Genomic DNA, 23894 nt, shown 5'->3' with positions numbered 1-23894 from the left:
CCTGCAACAAAAACTTTAACCTGCTCCAAACCCCTTAACCTCCTCCAGCATCGGAAACCTATAGCTCAGATTCAGCACTCAAGCCTGTCTGGTGCATCAGTATCGTAAGACACAACATCCATGCAAGTTTGGTGAAGTACGGACCTGCAGTAACTTAGAATTTGCTATTAAAGGGCACCTGCAACAAAAACTTTAACCTGGTCCAACAACCTTAACCTCCTTCAGCATCGGAAATTTAGGACTCAGATTCAGCATCCAAGTCTTTCAAGTCCATAAGTAGGTCCAGATGCATCATCCATGCAAGTTTGGTGAAGATAGGACAAGTAATAGCTTAGATACAGGACCTGCAACAAAAAGTTTAACCAGGTCCGGACGCCGAAAGCTCCCCCTGACTTCGTCTCGGTGATCTAAAAATACGTTACTTTGATACCTTTAATAATCGGTTTGTGAATTAAAAAATATTAACGAAAATAAATTCATTCTAACTATTTTAATAAATGGAAGTGCAAACTTTTTAACTTTAAAGAAATTCGTTATAAAAGTGTTTAATTTCGTTTGAGCTCTTGCAGCACCCCAACCCCCGACACAGCCCGACCTTGCACCTATGGATTTCGCTTTATTTTCTTATCCAAAGTCAAAACTGTGTGGACATGCAGAGATTTTTGGACTTAAATGATCTACGATATGCCACAAAAGACATTACACAAAAAATTTACAAATAATGGTATGAACGTACATTTTATAAATGGGTTAAATGACATGAAAAGTGTGTGGAACTGAACGGTGTTTACTTTCAAAAAGAGTGACGTGTTTGCCTTTCAGTTGTCTGACGTCACCTGACGTCGTGGAAATATGAAACGGTGCTCCGTAAATCTAATTCATGAAAAGTAAAAATCGCTATATCTTTTGAAGAAAAAAAATTAAAATCATACGATTTTTTGCATATTACTTATTTTCAATTGGTAGTCGTTTAAAATAACATACCTTATCCTAGAAAGTACACAGTAATTTTGCCGTAAATCACTTTGTCAGCGAACTTTGCTAACAACCTTCGTACAACAAAAATGGCGAGTGTTTTGTTTTTGTAAGGCCAAATTACAAGAGAATTTTTAAAATTAATGCTGGGTTTGTTTTACGTGGTATTAAGGAAACCATTCACATTTAATGAAATATTTGTACACGTATAGCTTTAATAATGTACCATTTGTTCGATAATTGTGCGAACAGTCTGGGACCAATATAATGACTATGTCTGTAATCAAATTTGAACCTATGAAATGAAACTTATTTCAAAATATTGTGAATACTCCTTTTTAGAGGAGCATCTCAAAACATTTATAAATTGTCATTTGTGCTTATGTGTGGTTGTATGTTCATTTGGTTGAAATTGGTTTTAATAGTTGTTCCAGAGAAGAAGCTAAAAATGTTCAAAAATTTACGAATGACGAACGACGTACAACAAATGACGACCGTCAAAAACAGACAGCAATAGGTCACATGAGTGACTCAGGTGACCCTTAATATGGCCAAGACCATCAAACCCTAAAAAACCCAAGTATGTTCAGAAGGAAAGAACACCTGACATAATAATTATAAGTATTTGTATCTCCAATTGTAAATAATAAAGTGGAGAATATTTATTTTGCTTAAAAGCAACAGGGATGAATATCACGTCACAATTCACGGAAATTCAAAAAAACAAACTTATGGTATATTGTACAAGTATTATACAATTTACATGTAATATATTGACACAAGTAATCTACAACAAAATAGAAAAGCATTAAAACTCTGCTAACAATTGCAGGTTAAAATTAAATGACATCATGATTCAAACATTTTACATGTAGATGTATCTCTATTTTAAAGTTAATGTATACCTTTAAAAAATACATGTAGCACTATTCCATAATGATATTTTGAATTCATAGAAACAAACCATATGCATTTTAAATTTGCTATCAGGAAGAGCTTTTAAAGATACTGAATATGTTGTTTTTATTCAATAGAATGTTAAATAAAAACATTATGCAACAAACTGACACATAACGGTACATCACACATCAGATATGAATGTACATGTACTACATAACATAGCAAAGATATAAAATAAGTCCAAACATCCCCTTTGTATAAATAACAGATGTTTATGACAATTACCTTAATTTAAAATGTATGTCAAATGTTGACACAGATGTACTACATCAGATGCTTGCATGCCACTTTGTGACACCATTTTCATTGAGTACTGTAAATAGAAACAAAGCCCGATACGAAATAGGAATGAAAAGTCAACAAATGGCTGACTCCAAGCATTTTTTTACTAGAAGTTTTTTTCATCACACAGTTCACACGATTTTCAGCCGGTGGCAGACTTTGCTTTCGTGTTGTCGTTACTGTTCTTCTCCAGCATGTCTATGACCTTAACGGCTGCATCTGGGATTCTGGTGCCTGGAAAAGAAAAGAAAAACTTCTTTAAATTTTTTACACCCACTTTAAAAACCATGTCCATGTACTTGAGGACATTATTTTACAATAAAACCATTTAGAATGTCAGGAAAACAGATGCAAATTGTACACAGAAATATATATGCACATGCGCATGCACCTACATTATGATCATTACACTCCCTCCCCCTCCCATTCCCTCCATGAAAAAATATGTATTATACAATATTATTATGAAATTTTCCTATCAATCAATGAATCACATTGCTTGTAATTTTTATTTATAACAAAAAGTGATTTTAATTACACAGTATTCCTTCTAAAAACTGAAAAATGCATTCTGAAAAACATCTGAAACATCCACATTCTAAAATAATATCAATTGCAATTCATAAATAACAGAAATGTTGTTTTGAAGCTTGTAAGTGTCAAGAAAATCTAACCTGGACCAAACACAGCAGAGACCCCAGCTTTGTACAGGAAGTCGTAATCCTGGGGTGGTATCACTCCCCCGGCTACCACCAGAATATCACTGCAACAGAGACAGAAAAGGGTGCATTATAGCTTCAAATTCAGAGTTATTTAAACTTATTTACAGATGCATTGCAATGATTTTTTTACTAATGCTACAGATGTTCAACAGTACAGGGAATATCAATCAAATCCAAAAATTATAAAAAAAAATTGATATTCAAAAGTTTACAAATATTTGGAAACTCACGGTCTGCCCATGTTCTTGAGTTCCTGGATCATGTCTGGAATCAGAGTCTTGTGTCCGGCAGCCAGAGTGCTGACCCCCAAAACATGGACGTCTGCATCAACTGCCTGCTGAGCTGCCTCCCGAGGAGTCTAAAAACCCAGAAGTACGGGTAATGTCAGATACTGTGGTTTTACTAAATATACATGGACATCAATATTTGTTGCTATTCCAAAATTCACAGTTTTAAGGACGTATGTCATTGACAAGAATGGTCAAAATAATCTGGGGTAAATCTATTTATTTTGATTTATATATTTGATTTCATGGATCGACTTACCAATGTGCATCCCCAAATTCAGCAAACTCTTAATGGAATAAGAGATGTCATTTTTATTCAGCAAAAAATGATGAAAAATCTTACTGCAAACAATGGACCAATATCCACATCGAATCCTAGATCAGCAAAGCCTGTGGCGATGACCTTTCCCCCTCTGTCGTGGCCATCTTGACCTACTTTGGCTACAAGGATACGTGGGCGACGCCCCTCTGTGTCAGCAAATTGCTGCAATGAAGCGTTATTTTACGTTAATCAATGAATTATCATAAAACTTACATCAAAGTGTATGACTTGTACAGAGTTCCTAATCAACCTTTTTACTGTGTAATAGAACCCCTGTCAGAAATATTTATATGCAGCCATCACTGTCAATAAAATTAAAGGTTGGTGAAGCATACTTTACAAAGATATTTCAGCACAACAGCTTAGTTTCGACACATCATAGAAAAATTGCCACATTTATTCATAAGTTTTCTCTGCATCATTTTCAGATTACCAGGTAACTAGAACTGATCAAGATCAACCAGGGACTTTACCTGTAAATACTAAGCTATGGAAGGAAGTTATGAGCAAATCATTTTTAAAAAGTGTTACGAGTCAAAATCATATAATTGTTTACCCTAAAATTTAATTCAGTCTGTCATTTTTACCATTGATCTCTGAAAAATCGCTGTCACCAAATTTTGCCTTGAAATAAAATTATACGAGTAATAGAGAAGCCTGGTATGTACTGTAAAAGCAAATATATGTATTTTCTTTGGGTTAAAATCTTGTTTTTTTTTAACTAATTATAATTTCATTCATTTGACATTTAATTTCGTCATATTGTAATTCCTAAAATCTATCACGTATCAACTCTGTTTTTATTAATACTTGGGATAAAAATTCGTCATGTATTTAATTTCGTTGATCTATACTACCAAGTACCAACAAAAATAACGAAATTTAATCCTCAACAATTATTTCTGCTTCTACAGTACACATATAATGTTGTTGTAGAACTCCATGAAGCAGCACTGTACTATTAATCAAATTTTATTCTTCAAAACTTCATTTCACCATTAACTAATGATACAATGGTGTCTGCTATTTCTTACAATATATCAAGTCTAATAATGTTTATAATCTTTGATTAAATATAGAAATCAAGACAGGTTCTTGGGAAGAAATATATAATTGAAACTACTTGCTTCTTCCAAGGGAATACAAGAAAGTTAACAGAATATTTCGTACCTGCACTCTCTGTGTAGCTCGGCTGATTTCGTCCACTTCACCAAATTCATTCTTGTACGCTCCACTAACCAGGCGATTACTGGCCACATGTCTGCCAAACACCTACAAAATCAACCAATCAGAATAAATGTCTGCCAAACACCTTTATAAATATACCAAATGAATCAAAATTAAAGAAATGCATTCTAAATACTACCAAAATGAATTGCAATTGAGCAGAGGTGTGAAACAATTTTTTTGTGGGTGTAAAATCCTGAAGAAATTTAAACTTACGCCTTAGTATATACTTGTACATAACCCGTACATACTGTAAATGTATTACATTTGGCTGTGTATTCTTTTAAACATTTTTGGTGGTTACTGTAGCTTCTTCCGCTAATTCAAGTACATCTCATAACATCTTTCATATATGTATTAGAATGAGCCCATTCTGATAAACAGCAATTCAAATCCACACCAATTTACTGAAAAATCATTTTCCGCCAAATATCGTACATGCTAATTATAAGTCGTTTACAGTAATGTAATTAAACCATCCATTTCTGTGATGAATGTAATCTTACCATTCTGTATTCAAGCAATCTGTATTGTGAGATATCGTACCTTTTCCATGGCATCTGTGATCTCTCCGACGGTGCACCGAGCCCGCGCAGCATCAATAGACAGCTGGAGAAGGTTACCTTGGTTACTGGAACAAGCCTTAGTGATGGCTTCCAATGCCTCTTGTGCCTGTGGAATAAGAAACAAAATCCATTTGATGTGAAGATGATTTCTTTTGTAAATCATCTTACTGTTAATAATTCTATATAAGTATTATAATTTTTTTTTTAATTGACATGCATTTAAAATGAACCTGATTGTAGATACACAGTATACATGCTTATATGTTTCTTAACTGTTCCTGTGAAATTTTTTTATGTGTTTTTTAATTTATATTTTTTACTTGAATTTCAAGAGAACCAAAAAATAATTTATTTCAGTGTAATTAGCACTCAATGCTACCAAAAATTATTATAATTTTATGAACATGTTGTAAAAGCAAAACATGCCATGTTTTCTCACATGTTTACAGAAGTTGGGACATAGTGCTATAAGAGTTAACGTTATAATCCTCCGCCTACCTTTCCCTTGTCACGATTCTGTCGTGTTTTTTTCAGCCGTGCGATCTGCTCCTCCCTCACATGCTTGTTGTCGATACACAACACATCCACCTGCTGTTCTTCCGTGGGTCTGTACTTGTTCACACCAACTATCACCTCTGTACACAAAAACAACGACAACTAAATTCAACCATTACTGTGATGCATTGAATTTTCGATCATCTTGATATTTATTTACATCAAAGAATCAAAGAAAGATGGCAGCTGAATTATTTTAAACCAAAGCATATCATTCTTAATCCATAGGTGTAACCTTTTCTATCATCTGCTAAATAGTGTTAAACCTGTAATGAACTTCCATTTCATTTTTCACTTGTATTTCCCTGCAATGAGCCTTCACCTATTAATATTTTCACCTCTATATACCTGTGGTGACCTTTCACCTAAAGATAACATATATTTACCTGCGCCACTGTCAATCCTGGCCTGTCTCTTGGCTGCACACTCCTCGATCCTCAGTTTGGGCATCCCCGAGGCTACAGCTTTGGCCATACCTCCCATGTCTTCTACCTAAAACACATCAAACGTCATTTAAATAAGTTCTAGTGATGAAAGAGTGGACCATTATGAAGATGCAGTAATTTCAGCGAGATTTCTGGAGACAAACAGGCATAATTTCTGAGAAGAAGTGTCAGAATTTTTAGTCTCAATGAATCCTGCTGAGATACAATGGAAAAGCAGTAAACGTCTGTGTAAAAATAGAAGCGTTTTCAAGTATGAGCAAATACTAGACTAGAACATATGATGAGTCTTTTGAAGGTAGCTGTACAACTACATTAAGCAATGTGCAAATACAGTACACAGCAAAATTGTTGTCTTTATTATCATTCCTATACATATAACTAGATACATGTATGTTGCCTTAATTCATTTTATTATCAACCCAATAAACCTAATTGTAAAAAAAAAAATTGAAGATGGAGCCTATTTTAATGAGCCAGTACCAATATATGTAATGGTAAGTTTTTCATCCTGGAAACAAAATGATGAATTTAACATCCTGAATATTTTAGCATGTTTTAACCTATGATAGTAAAGATTCTACGGTTGGTGATTAAATGTTAACAGTGTATATAGCGCTACAGCTGAATCATTTTATTCAATGGTATGATTAAAATTAATTAATGAATGTCTATAACTGACATTATATGATCCACACACATAAAAAACAGGTTTCACATATAATATCAACATTTCCTGCTAGAACCAAAAACAGCCAACTAAACATATAAAATATCCACGATACAAAAGTTATGTTACGTAAACACTTAAATATAAAGAATTTATTCACATGGTAAATTTAAACATAAAAACAAAAGGGGTGTATGCAGCAATAAATACCTCATTGATAAGTTTCAGAGCCTCATCGTAGATATCATTGGTCAAACTCTCCATCATATACGACCCTCCCCATGGGTCCGCCACCTGTAATCAATAAATCTATCAATCTTTACCACCAATTGATTAAATGGTGTAATTTATCCATCAGGAAAAAAAAAATGTATTGACCTACATGTATTTTCCTGAAAATACAGTCCATTCATCATTTATCAGATTCTAAAATCAGAATCATTTTTGAAATATCTTACTTTTCCGATCAAACTAATTGTAAAGTTAACGTATTAAACTTAGCCTGTTCAATACTTTGCAAAAACCTTGATTTTTAAACTAAACTTAGACGGGATTTGAGCTGATGTTTTTCTGAATGCACCTACATGTATTTAATATTTACATTCAGCATAACATTGTACATGTTATTTATTTTACATATTAAATTTATTTTCTGACAAAAATACTAAATAAAACAGAATACGCAGTCAAACATTAAATGTATGCAGTATCATTATACATGTACCTTAGGGATCCCGGACTCTTCCTGTAGGATTATCTGGGTGTTCCTGGCAATCCGGGCACTGAATGGAGTGGGAAGACCCAGGGCCTCATCGAAGGAGTTGGTGTGTAGGGACTGTGTCCCCCCAAACACCGCCCCCATGGCCTCTATCACGGTCCGGATGATGTTGTTGTAAGCATCCTGTAAAGAACAGTAAGCTGTTAGTTTAACCTCCCACCACAAATATATTATACATGTTTTGATTATATAAATTTCATAAATGGATTTACAAATTAAATTTTTTTTTAAATTCCAGAGACATTAAAATGATTAACAACAGCAACAAGAAATATTCACAAAGACGAGGTTCCCACAATTGTGAAATTTTCTCACACTCGAAAAATACATTAAACTTTGTCAAAATACATAATGATATTATGTTAGTTGTTAACCTGTTCTGTTAGAGACCAGCCTGATGTCTGACTGTGGGCTCGGAGCAGCAGAGATTTCGGATTCTTGGGATTGAACTTCTCCTTAACCAGTGTAGCCCATAATCTGCGAGCTGCTCTCATTTTGGCTATTTCCTGAAAAATGCAGTTTCGCTTTATGAAAAAATAATAAACAAAACATAGAGGAAGCAAGAAAAAATTACATATTAATCAACAAATGAGTTTTGGGTAAGCCATTTACACTTATATCAGAGCAGAAACTGGTAGGGCAGCTGTATTTTTTCCCACAATATTGGTATTCGTTTTAGATTTCAAGCCTGAAAAGAAAATCATACCATGTAGAAGTTCATTCCGATTCCCCAGAAAAATGAAAGACGAGGAGCGAACTTGTCCACATCTAGCCCTCTCTCTATTCCTGAAAGACGCACAAATAAAATGTGAGGTCAGCTAGTGGGTAACATTTGAAAAATACCGTGTGGAAAAAATAATTAGAGATTGATCTTTTGTACAACAGCTAAGAAAAGCTTTGCTTTCCATCATTTTTCATCCAATTGTTTCATTTTCACACATTAAAACAATAAATAAATACTCTAATGCATCCACTCAGCAGCACTGAATGTAAATGTACTGTAGATTCCTATTTAAATGCCAGGAATTAATATCCGTGTAAAATTGCAAGAAGCACATCTCACGAATTTTAAAATCTCAAATTTATTTTTCGGACATGTGTAATAAACAACATGAAACTTTGATGAAAATTTGGGATTTGCGATTTTATATTCTTGTGATTTGATGGAAAATGGCTGAATCGCTGTGTTTGGTATTCAGGTAAAATAAGGAATCTGCAGTATACCTGTTCTGATATACTGGAGTCCATCAGCCAAGGTGAAGGCCATCTCTAGGACAGCGTCCGCCCCCGCCTCCTGCATGTGGTACCCAGAGATAGAGATGGAGTTGAATTTTGGCATGTACTGTAATTCATAAAATATTCTCTTTCACAATACATGCAGCAACAAGATGCGTACCACAGCTTAGATGAATATAGAATTGAATTTTAGCATGTACTGTAATTAATAAAGTTTAACATAATTTCAAAATACGTGTATGCAGCAACATGATGCTTCCCACAACTTAAGTTATATCAATTAGTTCACAAGTTTTGACAGTATACATGTATTGTAATATTGTAAAAGTAAGTACATGTAATTTGGAATTCCTTTTTAAAATGTTGCAATCTGAAGAAATCACCTGTCAGTCATGTTCCAATATTCAAAATTTTTTGGCCCATTTAGAAAGTTGAGATTTATTTTTTTGGCCTAACCTTAGACGTATATTCAAAGATGTCGCCAATGATCTTCATGGAGGGCTCGGGGGGAAAGATGTACGTGTTTCGGACCATGAACTCCTTCAGGATGTCATTTTGAATCGTACCGGCTAACTCCTCCTGCTTAGCTCCCTGTGAGGCAAAAATATTTACAATGCAAATAGTATTTCAAATCATGCAATAAATATTGACCAAAATGAATCGTTGGAATTACCATATCAAATTCATGTATTTGTAAGTAGCAAGAGTAAGTTAATAAAACTGTCATCTATAATCACGATATCAAAACTATTGTATACAATTTTTTTGTTAATTTATATCGGCAATTGAAAACTGATTCACAACAATTTAATTCTCTGCATCTATTTCATCCAAAAAATAACTATGGTCCATGATGACCATTCCCTGATATTTATTCTCAATGTATGTATATCATATTCAGTAACTTATAGAATACAAGTATTATATAATAGAGCTTTACTTCCCATATACCAATTTATTCTTGTATAGTTGTCAAATGAACAACTGTAAAACAAATCGACTGTCATAAAGAAATTGTATCATTTTCTTCCCATTTTTTTTTCACCCATTTACAATTGCAAATGGTTCTTGAAATTTGCCCAGACAGTAATTTAAAAATTGTTTTGAATTCGCCCAGTCTTAAATTTTACTCTGATGATGAGGGCAAAAGGGAAGAAAATAAAACGGAGGCGAATATTTCCCCGTTTACAGAAGGAAGTCAAAGATTTGCTGCTGACCTGTTCCTCGGCTGCTACGACGTACATGGCCATTACAGGCAGTACCGCCCCATTCATTGTCATGGAGGTCGAGATTTTCTTCAGGGGAATCCCGTCGAACAATAGCTTCATGTCCTCCACAGAATCAATAGCCACCCCTGCCATTCCGACGTCCCCCACTACACGCTCATTGTCTGAGTCATAGCTTTTGTAAAAATAGATAAAAAGTATCATTATCAACATCATCTGCAAATTTGATTAGATTAGTGTCTCCTGTTAATGGTAAGAGTACATGATTGTAGCTTTGAAGAAAGGAATAAAATCAGCAATTGAAATTAAGATTTAACTTGTAATGAAAAACTTTTTTCACCCAGTCTTAAGTTTACTTCTATGCTGAGGGGATCAGGGTAGGTAGAAGACCTTCAAATGACCTTGAGTTGACCGTTACATAACTTTGATATTACCAGTGCAGACTCACCCTCTGTGGGTCGGGAGGTCAAAGGCCACACTCAGCCCCTGCTGTCCAGCTGCTATGTTGTCTCGGTAGAACTTGTTGCTTTCCTCTACTGTGCTGAACCCTGCATACTGAAATCATAACCATAATTCTGGTGGTAAGACATGATTTCAATGGTGTGTTTTATATCTTTTCTCTCTCTCTTACCCCATGTGTCTCTCTCTCTCTCTCTCTCTCTCTCTCTCTCTCTCTCTCTCTCTCTCTCTCTCTCTCTTCCTCTGTCTCTCCTCACCAGGCTTGGGGCGAATTACATTGTTAAATAATGCATTACATTACCATTACTTCATGAATTTGGGCATTAAATTACCATTACCATTACTTGATTTTCTTGAAGTAATGCATTACATTACCATTACATGAGTAAAGTAATGCATTACCATTACCATTACTTTTTTTTTTTTAAAGTAAAGCTAATAAAGAGTTTTTGCAAATGTTTCAAATATACAACACTCTTTAACATATCTACAGCTTCATGCTCAGTATCAGGTTCAAATTCAATGAATAAACAAGAGTCATTCTTTATTTGCTCAATATATAATAATATTGTGGCAAAATGAACAACATATAAATTATTACATAAGTAAAATGATATTTATAGACAGTTGGCATGATACAATATCAGATATGAAAAAGAGACACAGGATAACATGCATAACAAAAAACAATTTATGAAATAATGTTGCGGTTTTTAAAAGCTAAATATAGATATATCCCCAGATGACACAAATCTTTATAATTTTGGACACTTAATTTTATTAATTTATAAACAGATGATTTTTCCCAGTTATATTTCTTAATATATTTTAATCGTATTTCTTTTTCGGAGGACACTTTAAGACAAAAGATTGCTGTTGCACTTTATGATCGAAGTTTCAAAGGGTTCATCTTTTAAATGCATCCATTTTCCGGGCTATACTAAATAAATGTTTTGCAGGAGCAGTCAAAGCTTTGACTGGAAATACTGTTTGACGATCTTTATCTTAGGATAAATTAAGTGCAATAATAGATTAAATACATAAATCTTGTATTTTCTATCAGTCCAAACTATGTACAGTGTAATTAATATACAAGAGAGAGAGAGACAGAGAAAGAGATAGAGATAGAGAGAGAGAGAGAGAGAATAAGTAAGATTATTTTCAAATGGGTTATAATATTGGAAGTGATATTGATTTTCATCATGGGTGGACAGTGCATTCATTTTGCTTTTAAAGGTGCATGTCTGTCTCCTATTCTATTGTGACATAACGAAGGGAAGGGGATTGGGGTGTTTAGCACTTCTTATAACAATAGATTGTTTTGATACTTAGATTATCCTGGGGGCATAGTGTGTTGTTGACACATTTCTTATTGAAGTGCAAACTAATTGGAGTAAATTGTTTAAATGATTAAAAACTCTTAATAACAACACTCTTAAAAATGTTATGAAATTGTGCTGTTATCTTTAGTAATATAAACAATTCAAAAATGAATTTTAAAAAACCTTTTTTAATAAAACCTGTACAATTAAAACATTTTTTTCTTAATTAGAATTATTTCTTTCTTCTTTTAAAATAAACTTAATCAAATTCAATTTCAACTACCGGTATTCATTTATTCATCACATTTTTTTAAAGTGAACATGCATAAATATGCATAGTAATGCAAAGTAATGCCATGTAATGCCAGCATTACACTAGATTTTGGAAAGTAATGCATTACATTAGCATTACTTGTAATGCTAAAATTGTGGCATTACACATTACTAGCATTACTTTGAAAATATGTAATGCATTGCAATGCATTACCATTACATTTAGCATTATCCCAAGCCTGCTCCTCACTCATTCTTTCTCTTTCTTTCCTTCTCTCTTTCCTTCTCTCTCTCTCTCCATCCATCACTTCCTTCTCTCTAATACTCTCTCTCTCTCTCTCTCTCTCTCTCTTGTCTTGTCTTGTCTCTCTCTCCCACTCACCTGTCTAATTGTCCAGGGTCTGTTGGTATACATAGTGGTATATGGACCCCTGGTGTAAGGAAACTGTCCTGGTATCTCATTTTGAACTTCCTTAACATCTGTTTTAGTGTATACTGGTTTGATTTCAATACCCTACTCAAAGCAGAAACATTTCAACATACTTTTTTTTATACATATGAAAAAAAAATCACAATAAAGGTACTAAGCTCCAGGGTTGTCTCTAAAAATTGAAGTAGAAGGAGGAAATGAAAAAGTACCTGGTAGAAGGGGGTCTAGGGGTCTTGCTTATAGCTACATTGTGTTTGAAATGCAAAAATAGCCGGGTAATTAAGGCATAATAGGTGGGGGAATTCCCCGCTTCCCAGGTCTTAGAGACAACCCTGAAGCTCTATCTGATTTTCAAAATTACAATAGATTTTAACAATGATTAACTTTCAATTTCAACAAAGTTTTTTCTTAAGTTTGTAAATCAGCCATAGATTTCTACCATGTCTAACTAGTTTTAACAAAAAAATCTTCACAGACCTCAGGAGTTTTCCAGACCAGAGAGTCAACATCTTTTTTCCCCTTCAGTTCTTTAGAAGCGGCATCTTTCCATTGAGGGTCCAAAGGTTCCTTTGTGTGAGCAGAGCGACTAGAAACAGGTGTAATAACCTGTTCAAATGGAAACCAGATTGCTTGTACATGTGTGATAGTAAATTCTACTTTCTCATTACATGTATATTGTAACTTTCAATGTACCGGTAGGAAAAACATATATTTCTAAAGGTAATAATTATATTATAAGAAACAGTACCCAATATCTGTGTATTATGTGTATTAAGAGCAGAATAACAAAATATACTTTACATCAGGGACTGGCCTTGGTTCTGTTCTGTTGGAGAACTTGTTCCAAGGTAAGAGTTCTCCCAAAGAATTTGAACCCAATTATAAATTTTTACTGTTCTTCAGGGTACAAGTTTACTAGAGTATTAATTCTAATTACATGTACCACTTGCAGGAGGATTAAATGCTTTTAAACCAAACTTCTGGTTTTAAACCAGCCAATTGATACGGCATGTAGTCAAAGAGTTTTATTTTCATAGATATGTAAATATTAATATAACAAAAACTGGTGTCAGATATTTGTGCCAGTAAAATTTGCACATGTGTAGCGGGGAGTCAGCGAGTTCTTTGTATAAACCTGTGTGAACTCCCTTTCCCTTACAAGTTTTTTTTAACTCAGTGAGAGAATGTATGCCATTGCAGAACCCTTTCACTTATACAGTGGGATGATAGATTTCCCACTTTTTAATGTGACACGAGTTCTGACCCTTCATTTCATATGGCAGTCAAGACAGACATGAGTGTCAAATGAGCATACTATTGGATATACCAAAAATACACCTATTCAGGGGTTCAAAATTCCTCAAGCCCGTCGTCCCGGACTAACAAATTCCAGATCCGGACTCGGCATTTAGAATCGCCGAAGTCCAGGGACTTGGCATTGTGTCTTGCTCATCTTTTTTGAAATTAAAAAAAAAGTTCATACAATTAAAAATAAATCAAATTCCATCATGGATTTAATAAAAATGTGGGTTTTTTTGGCATAAATGAACACATAAGCATTACAAACATTTCGAAAATACAATCCGTCTTTTTATTTTCCGTTGCAGTATGACGTGCTTTTACACATTTTCTCATGTTTCTCCGCTATGACAAACGGCAGCAAGTTTGTTGAATTTTGGATTTACGAGTAGTAATATACGCAAAGGAACGACAAATGAAAGACCCTGTGAGGAACATGAAGCCGGGGGTGACTTGAGGTGTGATAAAAATAATAGTTCCTCAGACAAAACTTATGAAAAGAAAAGAATTCGCGAATTCCAAAAGCCACTGGCATGACGATAGGCCGTGGCTTTAATACAATGATATAAAATAAAACATAATTTCAAACATATAGTTTTATTCATTGCAACAAATTAAAATAAATAGTTTTAGTGATGTTTAGGTTGATATAATTTTATTATTCAATCATGACAATGTGGACTTGGGAATTTCTTCCTCGGACTAGCCTAAAATTTACTCTCTAAGTCCTGGACTTGACCATCATAAAAAAAATTTTGAACCCCTGCTATTAAATTATTTTAATATTTTGCAAATTGGTGTAGAGTTATACAAAGTGTGATGTGCATAAAGTCACCGAATTCATCTCTTTCAAATCCGATTACTACCAATGCAAGTTAACTAGACACATGGAAACATGTGTCACATATCGTGAGTGTGTAAAATGTACGTCGTAGTTCACACTCACAGAAATTACCACTGCTTAAAGATTGTCTTCTCATGCTTCTGGCAAGTTCTACGTAATTTGCCATTTTGCCGTTGATTGGCTTTGACCTTCATTTTTACCTTGTGGAAATTTTGGCGCATCAACTGCGCTGCCTTCTCTAATCGCAACATATCCTCAGTTCTTTTATGCAAGCGAACTTGCTCAGCTGGCAGTGGACACTGATATTCTGTTGATAGTTGCTTTTTTTCTCTTCGAGTTCAAGGTTGCATAACGGATCCTCGAGCCCGATGCTTATTGCAAAATTCGCGGGTCTTTTTAGTGGTGGATTCAGCTATTATCCGTTTTGATGGGCTAAATTACTTGTAATTTATAATAAATATAAATCTCTGGCGATTCTTTCAGGCACGTAGCATCGTTTTTGAATGTGTGGGGGAGGGGGGGGGGCAGACTCATCCAAAAAAAAATCTCGACAAGCAAAAAAAAAAGGTATACATACTCAGTTCCAAAATCATGAAAATCCTAATCCGTGTGTGTGTGTGTGTGTGCACTGGCGGATTTAAGGGGGGGCGTGGAGGGCGCACGCCCCCCCTAAAATTTTCAAAGTATGCATGACTGTAGATGATTTGATAAATTTTACATAGAAAAGTTAGCATTTTGTGTTTCACTTTATTTATAATTATGCCTGACTCAATGGTACACCTCATTGATACACTAACTGTGCTATGCTGACTGTAATTCTGCTGCTCTATAAACATCTGATCCTAATGCATGTTGACAGGTTCTGATAACAAACCAATTTATTAAACTGTGTTTAAAACAATTAAGCAGTGTTGGTCATTTCATTATGGTGGCTGCATCAAATTCCCAAGAGCCCTGAACTTGGGGCTTCGACCAAGAATCGACTGGAAATCCCAGCAGTTTTGTTTCATGTGTAGACTGCGCTGTCATTTCCCTATTGCGATGCAAGCAAAAATTTCTGAATATTTAAAAGCTGGTCGAAGGTAAATAAATAATTGCATTTAAAACCAGATAGTCTTTGTGCAATCATTAATTAATTACTGTATATTTTTTATTTTTTTCTAGGTAAATAGACTATTTAATTTTAATATAAGAATACTGAAGATTTGATGCATCAGATATTTCTAACAGCTAATAGGGGGTCGGATACCGTAACGTCATTAGAATGTTGTAACTTTGATAACCTGGTTAATTTTGGGAGTTCATAAATGCCTAAATATTTTGTTTTTAATCCAATACATGTATTATAGGTATAAATAACAATATGTGTCAAATTGTTATATATATGTTATAGGCTTTTGTGTAAAGGAAGTAAACACCAAGGGGACATAGTAGATGGCGGAAGTCAGTGTTGCTGTATTGCCTTGACATATCCCTAAATCATCGGCCGATGTTGATCATATTTTAGAACTGGGGACATCACTTTATCGCCAACGTTGTCAACATGGAGGGTATATGCTTATTCAAGAGTTGGAGGGAGAAATGGAGATCAGAGGTAGAAAGCTGCTGGTATCTGTGGGAAATCCTAAGTGTGGCACTATTATGCAGACACAAGACAACAATGATGCACTTGCTTTCACATTGGAAACAGCCCTAGAGCATATTAAAGAGGAATCAAGCACATTCTTTTTAACCATCGGAAATGCACCAGGATCAACAATTGGGGTAAAACATCAGATGTCAAATTTTATCGTTATGGATTCACATAGCAGAGATGATAGAGGAATGTGTTGCCCCAATGGAAAATCCGTCGTAATGAAGTTTGAACATATATCAAACTTCATTAAATATGTCCGTGAGATGGCGCAATCTTTGTCCTCAAATGATGTGCAATTTGAAATAACGGGTTTATCATTACACAACAGTCCTAATGATCCGCCCGTTCAATCAAGTCAACAGCAGTCAAACCTACCTGTGGATGATCAGCATCAAGAATCAAACGAACAGAATCCGCCCGTTCAACCCAGTCAACGGCATTCATCGAGTACAACAAACCTACCTGTGGATGATCAGCATCAAAAATCAAACGAACAGAATCTGCCCATTCAACCCAGTCAACAGCATTCATCGAGTACAACAAACCTACCTGTGGATGATCAGCATCAAGAATTACACGAACAAAATCCGCCCGTTCAAAATTGTTCTGCTACCGACATTTCAAGATATTTGAACAATTTAGATTTACTTACCGATGAAATAAAGTCTTCCCTCATACAAAACAGAAAACCGGTGGCTGATTTCACAGTTCCATCGCGCATTTATAAGGATAAACGTAGACGCTGTGGCATCATTCACAGACGATGTACCATGCAGCTCTTTGATACGTTTGATTTCATTACATATTCTGAATCAAAAGATGGGTTGTTTTGTCTTGGTTGCGTGCTTTTCCCAAACATGTCTCATAGACGACCAAAGAAACTGATCACAGAACCATATTTTAACTGGAAGGATGCACGTGAAGATTTAAAACAACATAATGTTTTTGAATATCATGTATCCTCCATGGCCCAATTACATGCGTTTGTGAAAACACACACTGAACCAGGGAACAGAATTGACATGACAATTCGATCTACTGGAACAGAGAGAATAGCAAAAAACAGAAAAATATTATCGTCTATCATAGAGTCACTCATATTTTGTGGCCGTCAGGGCATTTCTTTACGTGGTCACCGAGATGATGAAACTTGCAGAGAAGATAATTTAAACATGGGGAATTTCAAAGAGCTTCTCGCTTTTCGAGCATCTTGTGGTGACAACCTGTTGGACGATCATTTGAGATCCTGTAAAAAAAATGCGACATACGTATCAAAAACATCACAAAATGAACTGCTTTTATGTATTAAGAAGTTCATACAAGATACAATTGTGCAGGAGGTTCGAGATCAGCCGATAGGTCCATACTTTGGCTATCAGTGTGATGAGGTGACTGACGCCAGTAACTGGGAACAGCTCGGTGTTGTAATTCGGTATGTTGTCAATGGGAAGCCTATTGAACGGCTTATAGAATTTATAGAGTGTGAGGAAATCACTGGAATGGCAATATGTGAATCCATTATCTCGTGTATGAATGAAGTTGGTCTGGATCCGAACTACTGTCGTTCCCAAACAATGGATGGTGCTGGAAATATGTCTGGAAAACATTCAGGGTGTGCAGCACGATTTAAAGACCAATATCCTAAAGCTGTATATCATTATTGTAGCTGTCATGATCTGAATCTTGCCATCAGTAAAAGCTGTTCATTGAAAGAAGTGCAAATATGTTTAGACACATTAAAGAAGCTGGGTATATTCTTTAAATATTCACCAAAGCGCACGCGAAGGCTGGAAAGGGCTGTTGATGAAATCAACGATGAAAGAACTGAAAACAAAATTGACAAGAAGAAGTTTAAGGTGTTTTCAGAGACCAGATGGGTAGAGAAACACATCACCCTGCAAACATTTCAAGAGATGTATCAGCCAATTTTGCTCTGTTTAGAAGCAATTTCGTTAAGAGAAAGAAACTGGGATACAAAGGCGGTTGTGGAAGCAAATGGTCTCTTAGCAAAATTGTCAGATTCACAATTTATTGCCTCCTTTCAAACCATCCGGAATTTCTTTGGATACATGTCTGGACTTAGTAAGAAATTACAAGGAAGCAGCTTGGATGTATTGGACGGATACAGAATGGTCGCACATGTGCGCGAGGTTATATCAGGGTTGAGGTCAGATGATAATGAATATGACAGTGTCTTCCATCGCATGGAGGAGATGGCTCAATTAACAGACGGTGTCATGACTGTCCCTCGTCAATGCGCAAGGCAATCTCAAAGAAGCAATGTTCCTGCGTCATCAGCAAAAGAGTACTTCAAGCGAAATACCTACCTTCCATATTTGGATTCTTTAATACAACAACTCGACTTTCGGTTTTCAACCTTGGCTCAACAAAGTGCTCAAGCATTGTGTCTGGTGCCCTCAAATCTCTCTCGTTTGAACCAGGAAGTTTTACATGCTATAGAAACCAGCTTTGGGTCAGACATGCCAGACCAATCTTCATTTCTGCAAGAGTTGAACTTATGGAAGCAAATGTGGAGTCATCAAACAGATCAGCCAGACACACTTTCAAAGACACTTCTGGACGATAGAACATGCCGAACCATGTTTCCAAACATCACCAAAGTTATTCATTTACTACTTTTAACGTCAGTAACATCCAGTTCTGTGGAGCGGGCCAATTCATCTTTAAGATTTATTAAGAGTTATCTGCGCTCTACGATGGGAGGAGAGCGATTTAATGCCCTTATGCTTTTGTTTATTCATAAAGACATCAAGGTAGATGTCAGTAAAATCATTGACATTTTTATTTCCAGAAATCCAAGACGGATGTTGCTTGAAAATCCAACTGGTGATTAAAAGAAATGAAAACTTTATCTTGTTTGTTTATTTTCATTGCTTATTTCATCTTTTAAAAGTGTACATTACTAAAAAAAATACCACTATTTTGAGCCTGGTTTTACCTTCAAAATACACGAAAACCCAGGAGCTTCCGGGGGCTTCGCCCCCTGGGCCCCCACCAGGGCTTTGCCCTGGACCCACAGGGGGCCTCAAGGCGGCCCCCAGACCCCCTGCCTCAATAATTTTATCCACGCCCCCCCTAACTACAAATCCTGTATCCGCCCCTGGTGTGTGTGTGTGTGGGGGGGGGGGGGGGGGGTAGGTATGCTTTTAACTTCAAATTCACTGTTTATTTCCTTATTTTCAATTCAATTTTTTAATGCTCACAGAAAAGTTGGGGGGGGGGGGGGGGGGGCAACTCCATCTTCATTCAATTTTTTGTATGTAAATTTAATGCCCCCCTAATGCTACGTGCCTGTCTTTAATTACAACGCCTTTGTATTTAGGAATGATATACTGGTATATATATATGTAGCCACACTGGTTGATGAAATATCACCGCGGACACTATTCAATCGTGGAATACATGAAGTATAGGAGTAAGGAATGAAACTTCTATACAAAGATTTAAGAATTCATTATATAAATATAAAAACATAGCTATAAAGCCCCCTCTTTTTTTACACATGGTAAGCGCAAGCTAAACATAATACATACCAAGGACTTAGGTAAGACACAATTGCATACTCAATTATGATTTACACAAAATAAATATTATAGAAAGCGGTAGTTGTCGGTGTGGATCACCCGAAGATGCTTACCATTTTTTTCTTCAAATCCAAAAATTATACTATCTCTAGAAATAATTTTTTTCTTAATCTGATACAACTAGATCATTTTCATATAATTAATACTCATCTTTTATTATGGGGCGATGAGTCATTATCCCTTGATATTACATTAACAATCAATCATTCTCATTAGTTCAATTGTACATCAACGAAACTGATAGATTTATTCTCGTGTATATCACTTATTTTCATTTATCGTAATAACAATTCTATATCATGCAATAACAGTTGTAAGTTTTGTTTAATTTTTCTATTTAATGGTAAAGACCTGGTAAGTTGTCAGAACTCGTGTCCAAACCATTTGTATATGTATCTTATATATATATATGTATACAAAAAAATATGTTCAAATCAATTATATCAGAAACATAAATAAAGATGTCTCAGCTCTGATTATATGTAGTCTTTCTTTTATATCCTGAATTGACAATCTATAAAAATCTTTCTGGAAAATTGCTAATTGTTAAAAAATACATGTGTATTGATTTCGTTATTTTCTAACACTACATTGACATACTGAATCGTTTGAACACTTTAAGCTTAATCTGTGTAATGTAACATAAATGTGCGGATTAAAAAAAAATCCGGTGGCGGGGTGGGGGTTCGGGTCGGGGGGGGGGGGGGGGGGTAGTGTCCTAGAGATAATTGTATCGGGGGGGGGGGGGGCTATTTCCATTTCCGGTAAATTTACTCTATTGGTTAAATAATAAATATGCGAGTAAAGGTAAGAAAAAAAGGAGAAAAAAGAAAATAGTAATGTGTATATCACACACAGTAACCTATTCCACAATCAAAATAATTAACAGTTCCAAAGTTAATTAATTAGTTTCACTTTCAAAAGCAACTTCCAAATAGAATATAAAAAGAAACCCATTGAAGGTAAATGTACATGTATTCATACAATTTATACGTACGAGTTTCGAGTCAATTTTTATTCATTTACATTAAATTCATACAAATACCGTGAGTACCGGTATATTCAAGTTGTATTGTACAAGTACTAATAATGATCTATTTAGATCATTTTAAAATGATAATTTCGTTGAGTTTACGTTACCACTATCCGCGCCTTCTATAGAACTGCCTTTGGACAGTAAAAAGGTTTACATGGTTAATACAAGAAATTCAATGTGAAAAGTAAGTTTGAATTTTGTGAATCATGCAACATTTTTGAAGAGGGTAAAAAATTGCCGCCGAATGATTTCAGGTTTTTATTTTTAATTTCTTTAAGCTTATAAAGTCAGGCTTATATATATATATCATTTTATCAATCTACGGATATTCTCATTACATTTAACATTATATAATTCATCACACGATTTGAAATAAATAGAACTGCGACTGCCGGCGTACAATAAGACATGCAACTATGTACATGTAGGCATATCTTCACACTCAGGCACGTGCGAATCACACATGATGGTGAGATGCGCGCACAATTACTTTTCGTGTGAATTATGTAATTATCAGCTTTACATGTTGTGTAATTTATTTATTATAACGAATCTATTACACTAACAGTCGCGGTGTTAAACAACCAGAGATATATATAGTCACATGTAGGGCGATTGCTTTTGTTAATAACGCGTTAATAAATCCCCCGCCGAGTTAACAACCCCTTTGTTTCTTTCTGGTGAGAATTGTTTCCGCTCTCATCTACCCTTAAGTATACAGTATTCACACCTTTAATCTATTTACACTCAAGCTTTTAAACTACCAAATACTTTCTTATTTTTAATGTTAATTTTAAATTATTTACGAATAACTTAAAATACAAACGTAATAATCGGACGTGTGAAAACGATTAAGAAACTTCCAATGACCAACTGTAAATGCATATATCTTATTTTCGTTCTTCACCAGCAAATTAAATTAGTAGTTGATTCATAATTATTGACTATCATTTTGAATTAAGACACATCATCTTCGTTAAATGGATGCACTTTTAATACACAGAATTTTCGAAGACTTCGGGCATTTGTTTGAGAATTTGCATCTCCTGAAAACCCATCAATCTTATATATCCAAACACACTTGGTAAGGATATTGACCTTGTATTCAAATTAAAGTTTCAAGTATTCTATATCCTAAGAACATGACAATTTAATTTTAAGTTGTCATGTTCTTAGGATATAGAATACTTGAAACTTTAATTTGAATACAAGGTCAATATCCTTACCAAGTGTGTTTGGATATATAAGATTGATGGGTTTTCAGGAGATGCAAATTCTCAAACAAATGCCCGAAGTCTTCGAAAATTCTGTGTATTAAAAGTGCATCCATTTAACGAAGATGATGTGTCTTAATTCAAAATGATAGTCAATAATTATGAATCAACTACTAATTTAATTTGCTGGTGAAGAACGAAAATAAGATATATGCATTTACAGTTGGTCATTGGAAGTTTCTTAATCGTTTTCACACGTCCGATTATTACGTTTGTATTTTAATTTTTATGCCTATCTTGGCTTCCTTAAGTAGAATTTTGTGCTCAGATAAAAGTAAGTTAAGGTATATCTTCGACTCTTTCATTATTATTAGATTCTGTATGAAACAAACATTTTTTGTTAATTTTAACAATTTATTTGTTTACAGATGACACAAATACAAACATATCTGTCATATAACAAAAAATGATTTTTTAAATAAAATATCAAGTTTTCAATATTCAAAGTCTCTTTTTCGAATGTTTGTGAATGTGTCCATCGTCTCTTGTAAAATAAGAGCTCTAAAAGAAAATAAACCCACTTATGATGTACACTGGCAAATTGTTTCACTTTTTGGGAGAATAATTATCTGCTTTCCCGGCTTGTCTATGGTTCATAACTATGTCAGTATGAGCAGTTCAAGCAAGAGGTATAGTAATTATGCAGGTGTTTAAACGACAAAATATTCTATAATCAAAAAGTCACGTATCCATTGATGAATTTGAATAAATATCATGGGAAGGCAGAAATTTAGTCCGTTTTAAAAAGTTATAAATCGTCGTCATCATCTGGGAGTGCAACTTCCACTGCAGCCTGTAGTTCTTGTTCATACTGCGCAGCAAGATTTGGGTCCATCTTTATGTCTGGTGGTGCAAGGGCAGGCATGGCAACGAATTCCAGATTAGCATCTCCAACCAGTTTTCTGGCCAACCATAGGAAAGGTTTCTCGAAGTTGTAGTTGCTCTTTGCGCTTATGTCGTAGTACTGCAGGTTCTTTTTTCGATGAAACACGATGGCTTTGGCCTTTACTTTACGATCTTTGATATCTACTTTGTTTCCACACAATACAATGGGGATGTTTTCACACACGCGGACCAAATCTCTATGCCAGTTGGGTACATTCTTGTATGTCACACGAGAGGTGACATCAAACATAATGATGGCGCACTGTCCTTGAATGTAATACCCATCTCTGAGTCCGCCAAATTTCTCCTGTCCGGCAGTATCCCACACGTTGAAAATGATCTCACCACGAGTTGTGTGGAATTTCAAGGGATGGACCTCCACGCCGAGTGTAGCGACGTACTTCTTCTCAAATTCTCCTGTTACGTGTCGTTTGACGAATGTTGTCTTTCCAACACCACCATCTCCAACCAAAACAAGTTTAAATGTAGGAATTTGATCAGCCATTGTGAACCCGGTGTGGTATAGCAAAATGGCGCGCCTGCCAAGAACTTAGCTCTTTTAAATGCGGAGTTAGAAAAATT

General features: G+C 35.0%; 3 protein-coding genes across 3 annotated transcripts; 1 reads left to right on the top strand and 2 right to left on the bottom strand.

The window, feature by feature from the left end:
• Positions 1–1590: 1590 nt before the first annotated feature.
• On the bottom strand, positions 1591–15235 carry LOC105323160 (methylmalonyl-CoA mutase, mitochondrial). Its single transcript, XM_034453751.2, has 19 exons — positions 15077–15235; positions 13211–13339; positions 12686–12817; positions 10698–10804; positions 10241–10424; positions 9480–9614; positions 9012–9129; positions 8494–8573; positions 8162–8293; positions 7734–7910; positions 7220–7303; positions 6283–6388; positions 5840–5976; positions 5322–5447; positions 4719–4820; positions 3570–3710; positions 3170–3297; positions 2892–2980; positions 1591–2451 (listed from the first exon to the last, which is right to left on the bottom strand). Exons 1-19 carry the CDS (start codon positions 15125–15127, stop codon positions 2360–2362), a joined length of 2250 nt encoding a protein of 749 aa, XP_034309642.2. The 5' UTR covers positions 15128–15235; the 3' UTR covers positions 1591–2359.
• Positions 15236–16845: 1610 nt separating this feature from the next.
• LOC136271999 (52 kDa repressor of the inhibitor of the protein kinase-like) lies at positions 16846–19367 on the top strand. The gene is made up of 2 exons (XM_066072652.1): positions 16846–17046; positions 17850–19367. The coding sequence occupies exons 1-2, from the start codon at positions 16846–16848 to the stop codon at positions 19365–19367; spliced, it is 1719 nt and encodes a 572-aa protein (XP_065928724.1).
• A 3393-nt stretch (positions 19368–22760) lies between these two features.
• On the bottom strand, positions 22761–23878 carry LOC105327885 (GTP-binding nuclear protein Ran). Its single transcript, XM_011428558.4, has one exon. The coding sequence runs from the start codon at positions 23815–23817 to the stop codon at positions 23176–23178; it is 642 nt and encodes a 213-aa protein (XP_011426860.1). The 5' UTR covers positions 23818–23878; the 3' UTR covers positions 22761–23175.
• Positions 23879–23894: the final 16 nt, after the last annotated feature.

The sequence above is a fragment of the Magallana gigas genome, chromosome 10 (genome assembly GCF_963853765.1).
Source record: "Magallana gigas chromosome 10, xbMagGiga1.1, whole genome shotgun sequence".
NCBI classification, from domain to species: Eukaryota; Metazoa; Mollusca; class Bivalvia; order Ostreida; family Ostreidae; genus Magallana; species Magallana gigas.
This window is presented reverse-complemented; position numbering and strand designations above follow the sequence as displayed.

Bases quoted from the DNA above. Each gene is read 5' to 3' on its own strand.
- LOC105323160 (XM_034453751.2), bottom strand. From the start codon at position 15,127: ATGTTGCGATTAGAGAAGGCAGCGCAGTTGATGCGCCAAAATTTCCAC. The intron at 12,818-13,210 runs GTCTGTGAAGAT...TGCTTTGAGTAG, and splicing joins TGGTCTGGAAAACTCCTGAG to GGTATTGAAATCAAACCAGT. The intron at 8,574-9,011 runs GTATACTGCAGA...TGCGTCTTTCAG, and splicing joins ACTCCAGTATATCAGAACAG to GAATAGAGAGAGGGCTAGAT.
- LOC136271999 (XM_066072652.1), top strand. From the start codon at position 16,846: ATGATCCGCCCGTTCAATCAAGTCAACAGCAGTCAAACCTACCTGTGG. The intron at 17,047-17,849 runs GTACAACAAACC...ACAATTGTGCAG, and splicing joins CAGTCAACAGCATTCATCGA to GAGGTTCGAGATCAGCCGAT.
- LOC105327885 (XM_011428558.4), bottom strand. From the start codon at position 23,817: ATGGCTGATCAAATTCCTACATTTAAACTTGTTTTGGTTGGAGATGGT.